Consider the following 11,903-nt stretch of genomic DNA (forward strand, 5'->3'; position numbering starts at 1 on the left):
TAATAGAACATTATTTGGTCAGCATGAGATGGGAGTTTTATTGGACTAGGGGATTTGGGGCAGGCGTAGGTGCTGGGCGCTGGGCCAAGGTGGCACGGGCCATGCTCAGGGCACCCTCTCGGGTACGGTGCCCACCAATGAAGCCGCTGGCATGGACAAAGATGCAGCCAGGAATTCCACTGATCTGGTCCAGGGCCTCATCCCGAAGACCCCGCCATGGCTCTAGCAGGGGCAGCCTACGGAGTGAGCAGAAAGAGGGAGTTGGTGGGGGCAAATGGAGGTTGTGAGGAACTGGGAGAGGGGGAGCAGAGGCCTAGGTTAGTGGCTGCCTCCTCTGATGGGGGTGAAACATGCCTGCAGGGCTGCAGGGTGGACCCCTAGGCCCTCACCTGCTCTGGAACGAATGGGGCTCCTTAGGCACACACTGCACCCGCCACTGTCCAGCCTGGTCTGTGTAGATAACGAAGGTGATGGTCCCTGCGGGGGACAGCCCTGATTCCAGCTGATAGAGGTGCTCCTTCCAGGGGCAGCCACCCTTTTCCAGTTCTATTATCTCCCCGCTTGGGTCCACCTGCAGAGGAAGTGGAGCCAGGACAGAAGGCTCAGGATAGGAGCACGAGCCCCAACAGGCCAGCAGCCTGCCAGCACATACTCTCCAGGGCCACAGTGCCTCCTCCCGGGCCCATACCTGGAACCTCTTGGCCAGGGCCTCTTCCACCAGGGCCCGCGCTGGCAGCCAGCTGTTCTGGTAGAAATCTAGTCTTTGCAGGAACTCCTCTCGAACCAGGTCCATTGCACGCTTGAACCCAGCCTGGAAATGAGAACCATGGTGCTGGCCCGAACTTCTAACTCTGCTAGGGCTGAAGAGGCCAAGCCCACTCACTTCCTCCCCTGGTTTTCACACACCTCAGCCTCTTTTCCCCAGGCCCTCCTTACCTCAGTGTCTTGGTTGGGCTGGTTCCAAGTGGGATTAAGCCGAGCAACCCTGGCGCTCAGCGTGGTGGTCAGCAGGTACCGAGGCTCTCCCTCCTCCCACTGGGCAATCCCATTGTCCACCGCATCCACTTCCTCCACGAAGTTTTCATACATCTAAGGCAGTAGTAGAAGAAGGGCTCTGGAGGGCACTGACTATTTGCATAAAGCTTTATAGATCTCAACATGTATGCAGATACAGTCTTTAATCTTCACAAGGATCCTGCAAGGATCTCCCAACATTACTTGGACGACGAGAGGGGGAATTGCGGAGTTCAGCAACTTCCTAAATGGCAGAGAGCATACAGTGCTAGGGCTGAATTCAGATCACCTGATTTCTGATCCAATGCTCACTCTACTACAGCTCAAAGCCAAAGCCAAGGCCAGCATGTGTGGGGAGGGAGCTGCTGTGTTCTGAACAAGGAAGGTCTTGAGTTCCATGATGGGCTCTGTGGGGTGGATCCTCATGGCTGAGGGCAGGTAGATGTCCAGGTGGGCTGAGCAGGCTATTCACTGATCCACTTATTGAGCTACAGGAGGGTCTGATCAAGCATACCCATCAAGTGGGAGAAGATGAGTACTAGACATCAAGGGCTGGACTGTAGTCCCGGGGAAGCCCATGATGTACCAATGGCATCTCCTGAGCCTAAAGAAATGGTAGGATGCCTCAAGAGTCTGGGGGCAGAAAAGGACATGGGATATCAGTATTTAATGCAAAACTGCCTTACAAAATAGGCCTACATTTAGACACATCTGTGGTATGTAGAAAAAGTGCTACTCAGGGAGAGCTGGAAAAGAAACTCCTCTCTGCCCAGCACCAATTGGTCTGAACCCCCAACCCGAGGCTCAGTTAAAACTTGGGTGTAATTTTAATATCCAAAACATACAAACAGCTCGGACTTCCCTGGTGGTCCAATCACTAAGATTCTGTACTTACAATATAAATAAATAATGAATATTAAAAAAACAAAAACACAAAACAGCTCATATAACTTAACACCAAAACCTAACAACCCAACTGAAAAATAGGCAGAACTGGATATTTTCCCAAAGATCTACAGATGGCCAAAAGGCCATCAACATTACTGATTATCAGAGAAATGCAAATTAAACCACAACTGAGATACTATATCACACTTGTCAGAATGGCTATCATCAAAAATACCACAAGGAACACATGTTGGTGAGGATGTGGAGAAAAGGGAACCCTTGTACACTGTTGATGGGAATGTAGATTAGTGCAGTCACTGTGGAAAACAGTATGGAAGTTCCTCAAGAAGTTAAAAATAGAACTATCATATGACCCAGCAATTCTACTCCTGGGTATTTATCTGAAACAAAAACACTAATTCAAAAAGATACATGCACTTCAATGTTCACAGCAGCATTATTTGCAATAGGCAAGGTGTGAAAGCAACCTAAGTGTCCATCAGCAGATGAGTGGATAAAGAAGATGTACACAACAATATGACTTAGCCGTAAATGAAAATGACAACATGGATGGACTTGTAGGGTATTATGTTTAGTAAAATAAGTCACAGAAAGACAAATACTGTATATCAGTTATATGTGGAATCTAAAAAACTAGTGAATATAACAATAACAAACTCACAGAACAAATTAGTGGCTACCAATCGGAGGAGGGAAGATAGGAGCAAGATGGGGCTGGGTTAAGAGGTACAAACTACTATGTGTAAAATAAAAAAAGCATTTCCCCGGTGATCCAGTGGCTGAGACTCCAAGCTCCCAATGCAGGGGGTCTGTCTGGGTTTGATCCCTGGTTGGGGAGCTAGATGCCACATGCCACAACTAAGACCCAGCACAGCCAAAAAAATTAATAAACATTAAAAAGAAGAACATGCTTAAAATAAGCTACAAGAAAATATTTTATAGCACATGGAATATAGCCAATATTCTATAATAACTGTAAGTGGAGTATAATCTTTAAAAATTGTGAATCACCATGTAGTACACCAGAAACAAAACCTTGGGTATAATTTAGTTCAGTTGCTTAGAAACCCCTCAGCAGTAGAAGGGAAGATTGACCCAGGCAGTCTAAAACCTATTCCAGAAGCTCCAATTTAAACATTCACATTTATTCAACTTTTTTGGATCATACTAATGCTGTGTCACAGAGGAGACAGAGAAGCCGAGACAGAGAACTGAACTCAACAGCCCATCCGCAAAAAACAGAGTTGACTGCATTTGAACTTTGACTTGTGAACTTCACAGGAGCAGGGTCAAGTAGCTGACCTCAGAATCATGGATCCAACGTGCATGCCAGGGCCACTAGCCCTTGTTGCTTCCCCAACCACAGGCACCTGAACTGCGTGCAGGGGGCGCTGGTGGAACCTGAAGAGGTTTTCATAATCAAACCCTCGCCAGTTTCCCAACTCACTGTGCCTTTGCCGCCCTCCACCTTCAGGCCAGCCAGCACCTTAGTCACATGCTGCCAAACACAGGCAGCCTGGTCCACTACCAAGCTGCTGAACAACTGTTTTTATGTGTGTCAGGGCATGCTTTACAGTTTTCAATACCTCATCCATGTCTCACAACCACCCGAGAATGGAGGCAGGAGAGATTACCCATCCCCCTGCGAGAGGACAGGCCTGACTGAGCGAGAGGGCGGTGAGCCAGCACGGGTCAGGAACCCTGACCTGAGCGTGGTTGTGAGTGTCGCTCTGGCCCACGGGGTGGAGACGCACGTGGGGGGCATCTCTGTCCTTGGGTCCCCACCTTGTCATAGAGGGTGCCCACCATGCCGTCCTCTTCGCTAGCGCCCAGCAACTGGGCCAGCAGCTTGTGCCCGAAGTGCAGATAGATGAGTCCCGCACTGCTCAGCTTGGTCTGCCACGGCTTCCCAGGGGACAGGGAGCTCATGGTCTCTGTGAAAGACCTGAGGAGCACAGGGAGGGGGGCTAGCGCCAACCGCCCCGGCTCACCCAGCGTGTGCAGGTGCAGGCACAGCGCGGTGGGGAGGCTGGGGAACACCGGGGGGACTGGGACAAAGCCTGGCTGGGGAGGCTTTGGCTTGTCCTTGGGGGTTAACACGGACTTGAGTTTGGAGCCCCCATGCATCCACTGGGCTTCCCTGTGGCTCAGATGTCATTTGACAAGGATTAACTCAGTGCTTACAAGATGCCCAGACTTTGTTGTAAACATCAGAGATGAAAAAAACTAAGACTCTGTCCCTGCCTTCAAGTTTATCTTCCTAAGGCACACGGACAGGGACACATGGCCACACATGGCCACACACAACCCCCCACGCACACTCACATGAGCAACCAAAGGAATGCTCCAGCTGGTTATAAACAAGGGCTCAGGAGAGGAAAGCGCTCAGGAGAAGAACCTTCAGGTCATTCTTGGAAGATGAATTAGTGGGTGTGTGCCAGACACATAAAGGGGGAAGGAGAAAAGGCATTCCAAGTAGCGGGAACAACATGTATAATGCCTAAGAGAGAGGTATCCGTGGATCTTCAAGAAAGCAGCCTGGGATGAGGAATGAGAGGCAAAAGATAAAGCAGGAGTTGGACCAGGGCAGGCCTTGAATGCTACACTTCAGAGTTTGAAGTTTATCTGTAGGTAAGGAGGAGCCACTGAGAGACTTTAAGCAGGCCGGAGCATGTCAGAAAGTGCGTTGTGCCAGCCAGCATGGAGAAGCGATCCAAGATCACCTGCAGTGTGCCGGGTGAGTGAGGAAGGCAGGGACTTGAACAGCCTTGGGACAGAGGGCACGGAAATGGTATGATAGTTGTTAGAACAGTAGAAACCACAGCTCTAATTTCTAAATACCAGTCCAGTGGAATCACCAAGGAAGCTCATTTTTTCATTCTAATGACTATTATTATTAAATATTAAGTAAACACAAAAGTACCTATAAATACTCTTAAGGTATAAAGACTAATAAAAATAATGTCCCAGAAAAGATTCAGGAAGAAGCAAAACTAAATAAATAGTTGATGCAAACAGATAAGACATAAGTGCTAAACTGTACACAAGAGCAAGCAAGGACATGATGAACACAAAATTCAGGATGTTGCTTACTCCTGGGGAGGTGGGGTTGGGATGGGGAAGAGGCACACAGGTACAGGTGCTAAGATAATGATAATGGTCTATTTCTTCAGCTGGGAGATCAGTTCTTGGGTGTTCATTTTATGTTTTATATTCCAGAAATATTAAATATATTGTTTTACATGTCAAAAATGGCACAATTTTTTTTTAAGTATATAAAATTACCAGAAAAAGGAAGCAGTCAATTACATCAAGTGCCACAAAGAAGTCAGTTAAGGTGAGAGGGTTAAGGTGACAGGTCAGTCAGTTAACCCTCAACCAGCAACCTGAGTCTGGCATTGAGGTCACTGGTGCCCTTTCCACCAGCATTTCTGGTAGAGCGATTGGAAAAGACCTGGCTGAATGAATGATAGGATGGATAAAAGGAATGAACTGAAAGAAATATGGAGCCAGGGTCAGCTCTTCTTTTGAAGAATGCCTGAGAAGTGAGGGTGAGATTAGGTTGTACACACTGGGAGCATTCCCTCTCCACATCACTAATGAAAAGTAATATGTATACTTAAATAAAAAAGAGAAAGATAGGGAGGGAAGGAGAGAGAGAAAGAGAGAAACAGACTTCAAATATCCTCATGATACCCCAGAGATAACCATTTTAAACAGTGAGGTGTATGTGAGGGAGGGGGTTATGGGTTTTTTTCAGTCCTTTGTTTTCAAGACAGGAGATACGTAAACAGTTTCTTTCTTCAGATAAGCAGTAGAAACGGTGATATAGAGTCCCAGAGCAGGAAGTGATACATTGGAAAAGGGGCAAACAGAAGGGTTTCCTGAATTGGAAAGAGGGAGTTGATTCAGGAGGGAGAGACTGAGGAAGTACCCACAGGAAAAGCTCAATTTCTTTTGAAAGAAGAGAGACAGGATCACTCACTGAGAAAGTTTGATGAGGTAGGGGCTTGAGGCGAGGGAAAAGGACTGGAGAGGTACTGGGGATTCTGGCCTCTCGGCCAGAACGATTTCCCAGGGGTAGAGTGTCAATGACGTAGAAGACAGCACACACTCACCACCTGCCACAATCACGTGGGCCCAGCAGCCTGAGGTAGGGCAGCAAGGGCACAGGAATGGATTAATCTCTGCTGGGGTATTCAGTGAGGTAACGATAAGGCTGCTGGGAGAAAAGCCTGGCGGAGCCAAAGAAGGAAGTGAATCGGGAAGGGCCCCGGGGGTGACCAAGGGAGGCCACGGCAGACGCGAGGGCTCAGCGAAGCACAAAGCCACCTAGATGGGCGCAGAGCAGGTGGAGCACTGGAAGCATGGGAGACAGCAGTCCCATGGGATTCAACGATGAGGCGGTTCCCTTCGCTGACAAGAACCACGGCAGTGGCCTGGGGCACTGAGAAAATTAAAGGAATGGTAGTGAGTCCTCACCTCTGGTGATGGTCATATCGGTGTCTCTGAGGATCGTACTCGCCACCCACGTCTACCACGATGTCACAAGCAGCCAGTTTCTCGGGGTCTCGGGTCCGCACGATCTCTGCATCCTGCAGGGGACACAGGAGGTGAGGGGGTTGCCAGGGTCGCACGGGTAGGGAATTAATGTCGGGCTTCCAAGGAGCAGAGGAGGGGAGAGGGGTGCTCGGGCGGGACATCTCTAGGAGGACGCGGTCCACCCCGGAGATTTGGCGGCAGCCCCCGGGTCAGTTCGCGCGGCCTGTACCTACCCGGTACTCCGGCAGGAGGCGCAGCAACGCGCACGCCAGCGCCTCATCGCAGTGGAAGGTGCCGTTGTGCGTCCCGATTCGGGGCGGGGCCATGAGGTGGCTGCGGGGTCGTTTGGAAGGTGGGACAGGCTCCAGGCTGAGCTTGAGATGCGGGCTCCGGAGCGGTGGCAGCGGCAACAGCACAGGGAGGAAACCGCGCAGGAAGCGGCGGCCCATGCAGCTTTCTCCACGAGGAGTCAGTAAGAGCGCCGACCCGGAAGGGGAAGCGCCTGCGCACCCCCACTTCCGGTTGGCAGCTGTTCCTATGGCAACGGGCCGCGCAGAGGGCCTGCCACCCAGCATTGATTTTTTAAAAATTATTATTGCTTTTATTTTACCCAGGGCTGGACCACTGCTTTGCTACCTGGTGCCCAAAGTTGCATTAAAAACAATGCTGAGAGATCATACCTTGAAGCTTTTTGATGGCATTTTCCATCTTCTCAAATTTCTATACCACAGTTCACTTATTTTTAATTTAATTGGAGGCTAATTACTTTACAATATTGTATTGGTTTTGCCATACATCAACATGAATCTGCCACGGGTGTACACGTGTTCCCCATCCTGAATCCCCCTCCCCATACCATCCCTCTGGGTCATCGCAGTGCACCAGCCCTGAGCATCCTGTATTACCAGCATTGAATTTTGACTCCAGTTCCTCAGATTCCCAAGTGAAGCCCCCAAGATGAGCACTGCATCACTCCTGCTTATCAGGTTCTGGTCAGGGGCACACCCTCTTAACACCGCCCTCCCACCTCCTCACTAGTCCCTTGCCTAATGCAAGAAAAGACCACCACTCTGCCCAGTTGGCTCATTTATTAGCATTAAACACAGACCCTCTTCTTTCCCCATTCCGGGAAACCACATCCACAAAGTCCCAGGCCCCGGAAGCAGGCACCCTCTGCCCCATTTCTGAAACAAGCTCTCAGGCCTTGGCGGTAGCCTGAGCTGCTCCCAGGGTTGTGAGCTGCTGAATCTTCTGGCTCATCATCTCCATGACAGCTGTGGAATAAAAGAAGAGTCAGACCCTGGGCAGGAGCTAAAGGGGAGAGCTCAGAGTTAAGGAAAATTGACAGGTAGACTACTACAGTTATTTAACTTTCAACACAGAGATTCACTGTAGAGGGCAAACACAACACCAATTTAGAATCTAAATTGTCAATAATATGAGATGTGAAAGTCACTCAGTCATGTCTGACTCTTGGAGACCCCATGGACAGAGCACCTCCTCTGTCCATGGGGATTCTCCAGGCAAGAATATTGGAGCGGGTTGCCATTTCCTTCCTCAAAGGCTCTTCCCAACCCAGGTCTCCCGTATTGCAGGTGGATTCTTTACTGTCTGAGCCACCAGGGAAGCTCATATGAGAATAATATGAGAACCACTGGGATATAAAAACGAACAAAATACAGTTTCAAATGAGTCACATATACCCAGAAATTAATAATGTGGAAAAGATGTCTACTTTTGGAACAGTGGTTCTTAATCCTGACTGTATATCACACAGGGAGCTTTAAAAACAAACAAACAAACACTCTTCTCTGGAATCTCACCCTACTGATTCACAGTTGCTCCTTGAACAATACCTGTTTGAACGGTGTGGGTCCACTTACATGTTCCCCCCCACCCAGTACTAAATACTATAGTACGACATGATCTACAATTGGTTGAATCTGCAAACTTGAAACCGAGGATACAGAGGGGCAGACTATAAATTATATGCAGATTTTCTTCCACTTCACCAAGGTTTGGCACCCCTAACTCCCACGTTGTTCAAGGGTCAACTGTAGTTGGTTTGGAGTCGCCCAGGTTTTCTTTTTAAACTATCTGGGTGATTCTAATATGCAGGCAGGGCTACAACTGCTAGTAGTTGGCTAGTTAAGGCTCTATTTCTTTGCTGTGTATTCATTTACATGCACCTGCTCCCTCACTCCATCCCCATTAAATAGGAACTCAAACACAAAAACACATGATTTCCTTTCTCTAAATTTCTCAAGCACCAAAGGTAGTGGGTATGTTAGACACAGAATCTAAGGGGTAATGCATCAAGATACCAAACAGAAAACCACAGTTTTAATCCAGCAAAGGGGATACTCCCTCCCATGGTTCACACTGCAATCCATGTTTGTTATTATGGAGGCAGAAAGGGTCTGAAGAGGTGTCCAAGGCCAAGCTTACCCTGTTTCATGGCGTGCTTCTCCTGCAGAGCTGGCTGGATTTTTTCCATTTGCTTGGTAAGGAAGTCTATCTTCCTCTTGAAGAAGTCCTTGGCATCCTCAGCTGTCTGCAAGGTCAGAGTGAATGAGAGGTGACCCATTCTGCACGCTAGCCCTCCCCCTCAGAGATGCATTCTTACCTTCCCTTCTACTCACCTTCTCTACATAGTAGCCAGTTCCCACGTCAATAAGCACATGTTCCACATCGTGTAGCTTCCCGGGGACATACATCTGAGAAGCAAGGATTAAGGGAAAACTAGCCCAGTATGAGTCATGATTCCCTGTCAGCTAGTTCAGCTTGACCTACCAACACCCTCCTTTTCTAAAAAAGGAGGCAGGAATTCCCTGGAGGTCCAGTCGCTAGGAGTCACTGCTTTCACTATTGGGGCTTGGGTTCAATCCCTGGCAGGGGAACTAAGATCCCACGAGTCATGGAGTCAAAAAACAAAAAAAAAAAGAAAAATTTAAAAGGAATAAGCTATAAGGCACATGTGAAGGCCTACAAACTCCACATGAGGAGAGACAGGGAAGCTGGTTCCTTATGGAGAAAAATCACATGTGCTGATCTTGTTCTGATCCCATCTGCCATCCTGCAAGCAGTTCTTACTATTCTTACCATTATTCCTTCCGGAAAGACTAGATATTAGAGCAATTAGAATGATAGATAGATCATTAGAATGACAAAAGAGGATAATTCTTTCCTGCTGCTGTTGAGTAATAGAGGGAAAAGCCAGCCTCACTTTCTCTTTAACACTCCCAGACATGAATTAGCTAATTCCTGATGGATTTAACGTTGATTATTTAAGTAATCCCTACTATGCTGCTATTCCTGTGTTTCCTTTTCAGCCTGTCCATTCTCAGGTAGTTTATGGGTGCCCTATTGCCATAACTTACTCAAATACAACATTCAACAGGTAAGACATAATTCAGGTTTCTTAGTAACAACAGTTAGGAATAAGAGCCATAATTAAACTGAAATTGAGGATTAATAAACAGAACCAACCCCTTTGTTTCCAAATCCTCTATTCTATTGCTTATGTTTTCTAAGTTACAGTAAAAATGTAAACCACCAGTTCTACCTCTCTACTAGGTTATATCCTCAGAGAGCAAAGGGAAATAATCACACCTCAATTCTAAACGCATACACCTGGGTGCTCACCAAGCATTAATTAGTTGCTGGCCTTAGGTTAGACAGCAGAGCTAAGCTTGTGTTAACAGCAGTCTCAGAACCATCTAGGCACTCTGGAATAATCAAAATCTCCCGCCCTTTTTTGAAGGTTGTTAGGTGTGAGGGAGAAAACGAGAGGGCAGGGAAAAGGCTCCTGCGGAAAGGATACAGAACTCGTCAGTGGGACAAGTAATTCTTTCCCTGTGAAAGCAATGAAGACAAACATGTGGGGAAGGTTGGCAGCTCCAACTTTTAAAGGGAGTTTCGAAGCGGCACGGCGCCCGAAAACTATACGAAAAGGACGAAAACAGAGGCAACAGGAGCAGGAAAATGTCCTGGACATTTCAACTCTAGATAAGCAACATGCAAAGGGCTCCTGCAGCGGTACACAATACGTAATGGACTGCTCTCTCGTCTCAGGTAAGAAAACTGGACTAGGAGGCGGGAAGAGAGAAGCCGGCTCGCCACATCTCCCAGGTTCCCTTCGCACGCCTACCCCGTACCCTCGTTGTTTTTCTTCAGCACGTTCAGACAGTCCTTGGCTTCCACATACTTGGTCTGAACCACCTTGAGCTGGGCAATGGACGTGGACAAGAACTCCACCTCCTACAGAGAACAGGAATGAGGGTCAGGGTGGGGGCTCGCGGGAGAAGCGGGCACTGCCAGAGAAGGGGCGGGTCCTGGGACGGGGTGGGGGTTTCGCCTGGGAAGAGAATTCTCCCCAAGAGGGGAAGAGTGGGGGGCAAGGAAGTACGCGCTGGGGGGGAAGGGAAGTGAGGCGGGAAAGGGGTGCTTTCGGAGCCTATCCCCACCTGGTCCAGTTGGTTCTTGAGCATTTCTAGCTGCGGCAGATTCAGCTCGGTGATGTTAACCGACTGCGCCATGTTGGGAAGGAGGGCTTATGAAGCGGAAACCCTCTGGGAGAGCAACGCTCTAGCCGTCCTCTGCGTATCTCTATGGCTACGCCTAGAGGCCTCGCAGCGCTAGACGTCTCTATGGTCCTTCAACCCAGAAGAGGAGGAGGCTCGCGGCGGGGCGGAGGGTACGGAATCTTCGGCGTGACTTCCCATGGAATAGAAAGGGCTGCGGCGTTTTCTTCTCACAAAATATCCCAAGCCTCGCATAATCAAGTTCTAACGAACAGGATTCTTATGCTCAAGAAACTTAATCTTACTCAGGCCTTGGGACTTCCCTGGTGGTCCAGTGGTTACGAATCCGCCTGCCAATGCAAGGGAAAGGGGTTCCATCCCTGGTGCGGGAAGAGCCTACATGCCAAGGATCAACAAAGCCCCTTGTGCAGCAACTGCTGAGCACAGCTCCTGCAAGGGGCAGCTACTGAAGCCTGGGCGCCTAGAGCCTGTGCTCGGCAACAAGAGAAGCCACCGAAATAAGTCCACACACCCACTATGAAGTGTAGCCGCTACTCCCTGCCACTAGAGAAAACCCGCGCAACACCATAACCACAGCGGTGGTATAAACCTGGTGACAACAGGCAAGGAAGAAGCTTGGGAAGTTCTAGGAGCAAGGGACAGGGGGGACAGTAGCATTATGAAAGGGATGCTTCGCGCAGATAAAGCCAGAGTCTGGTGGTTGAGGGAACAGGAAGGAGGCACGTTATGACCCACAGTACAGCAGTAGCTTTATTAATCAACACAGTGTTTTACCATGTGCTAGAAGTGAAGGATCCATGAGTGTAAGATACATAGTTCTGAGCTTAACAATCTAGTTGGGGAGAGGAAAACCATACGTAAGTCGCAAAACTTCCCAATGTGTATGTGTGTGTT

General features: G+C 48.7%; 2 protein-coding genes across 2 annotated transcripts; both read right to left on the reverse strand.

Annotated features, from left to right (window-relative positions):
- C5H12orf10 (chromosome 5 C12orf10 homolog) lies at positions 14–6,963 on the reverse strand. Its single transcript, XM_018047680.1, has 7 exons — positions 6,699–6,963; positions 6,406–6,518; positions 3,709–3,868; positions 937–1,089; positions 689–811; positions 390–571; positions 14–236 (listed from the first exon to the last, which is right to left on the reverse strand). The coding sequence occupies exons 1-7, from the start codon at positions 6,912–6,914 to the stop codon at positions 38–40; spliced, it is 1,146 nt and encodes a 381-aa protein (XP_017903169.1). The 5' UTR covers positions 6,915–6,963; the 3' UTR covers positions 14–37.
- On the reverse strand, positions 7,535–11,122 carry PFDN5 (prefoldin subunit 5). Its single transcript, XM_005679909.1, has 6 exons — positions 10,932–11,122; positions 10,623–10,725; positions 10,289–10,320; positions 9,108–9,182; positions 8,914–9,019; positions 7,535–7,739 (listed from the first exon to the last, which is right to left on the reverse strand). Exons 1-6 carry the CDS (start codon positions 11,001–11,003, stop codon positions 7,663–7,665), a joined length of 465 nt encoding a protein of 154 aa, XP_005679966.1. The 5' UTR covers positions 11,004–11,122; the 3' UTR covers positions 7,535–7,662.

This window comes from Capra hircus, chromosome 5 (genome assembly GCF_001704415.2).
Source record: "Capra hircus breed San Clemente chromosome 5, ASM170441v1, whole genome shotgun sequence".
In the NCBI taxonomy this organism is placed as follows: domain Eukaryota; kingdom Metazoa; phylum Chordata; class Mammalia; order Artiodactyla; family Bovidae; genus Capra; species Capra hircus.

Excerpts from the sequence above, each read along its gene's own strand:
- C5H12orf10 (XM_018047680.1), bottom strand. The coding sequence starts at position 6,914 with ATGGGCCGCCGCTTCCTGCGCGGTTTCCTCCCTGTGCTGTTGCCGCTG. Across the intron at positions 1,090-3,708 it reads TGGGCACCCTCTATGACAAG|ATGTATGAAAACTTCGTGGA; the intron begins GTGGGGACCCAA and ends CTACTGCCTTAG. Across the intron at positions 812-936 it reads AGCCCAACCAAGACACTGAG|GCTGGGTTCAAGCGTGCAAT; the intron begins GTAAGGAGGGCC and ends TCTCATTTCCAG.
- PFDN5 (XM_005679909.1), bottom strand. The coding sequence starts at position 11,003 with ATGGCGCAGTCGGTTAACATCACCGAGCTGAATCTGCCGCAGCTAGAA. Across the intron at positions 10,321-10,622 it reads GCTGAAGAAAAACAACGAGG|GGAAAGAATTACTTGTCCCA; the intron begins GTACGGGGTAGG and ends TTGCTTTCACAG. Across the intron at positions 9,183-10,288 it reads TTGTCCCACTGACGAGTTCT|ATGTATGTCCCCGGGAAGCT; the intron begins GTATCCTTTCCG and ends CTTGCTTCTCAG.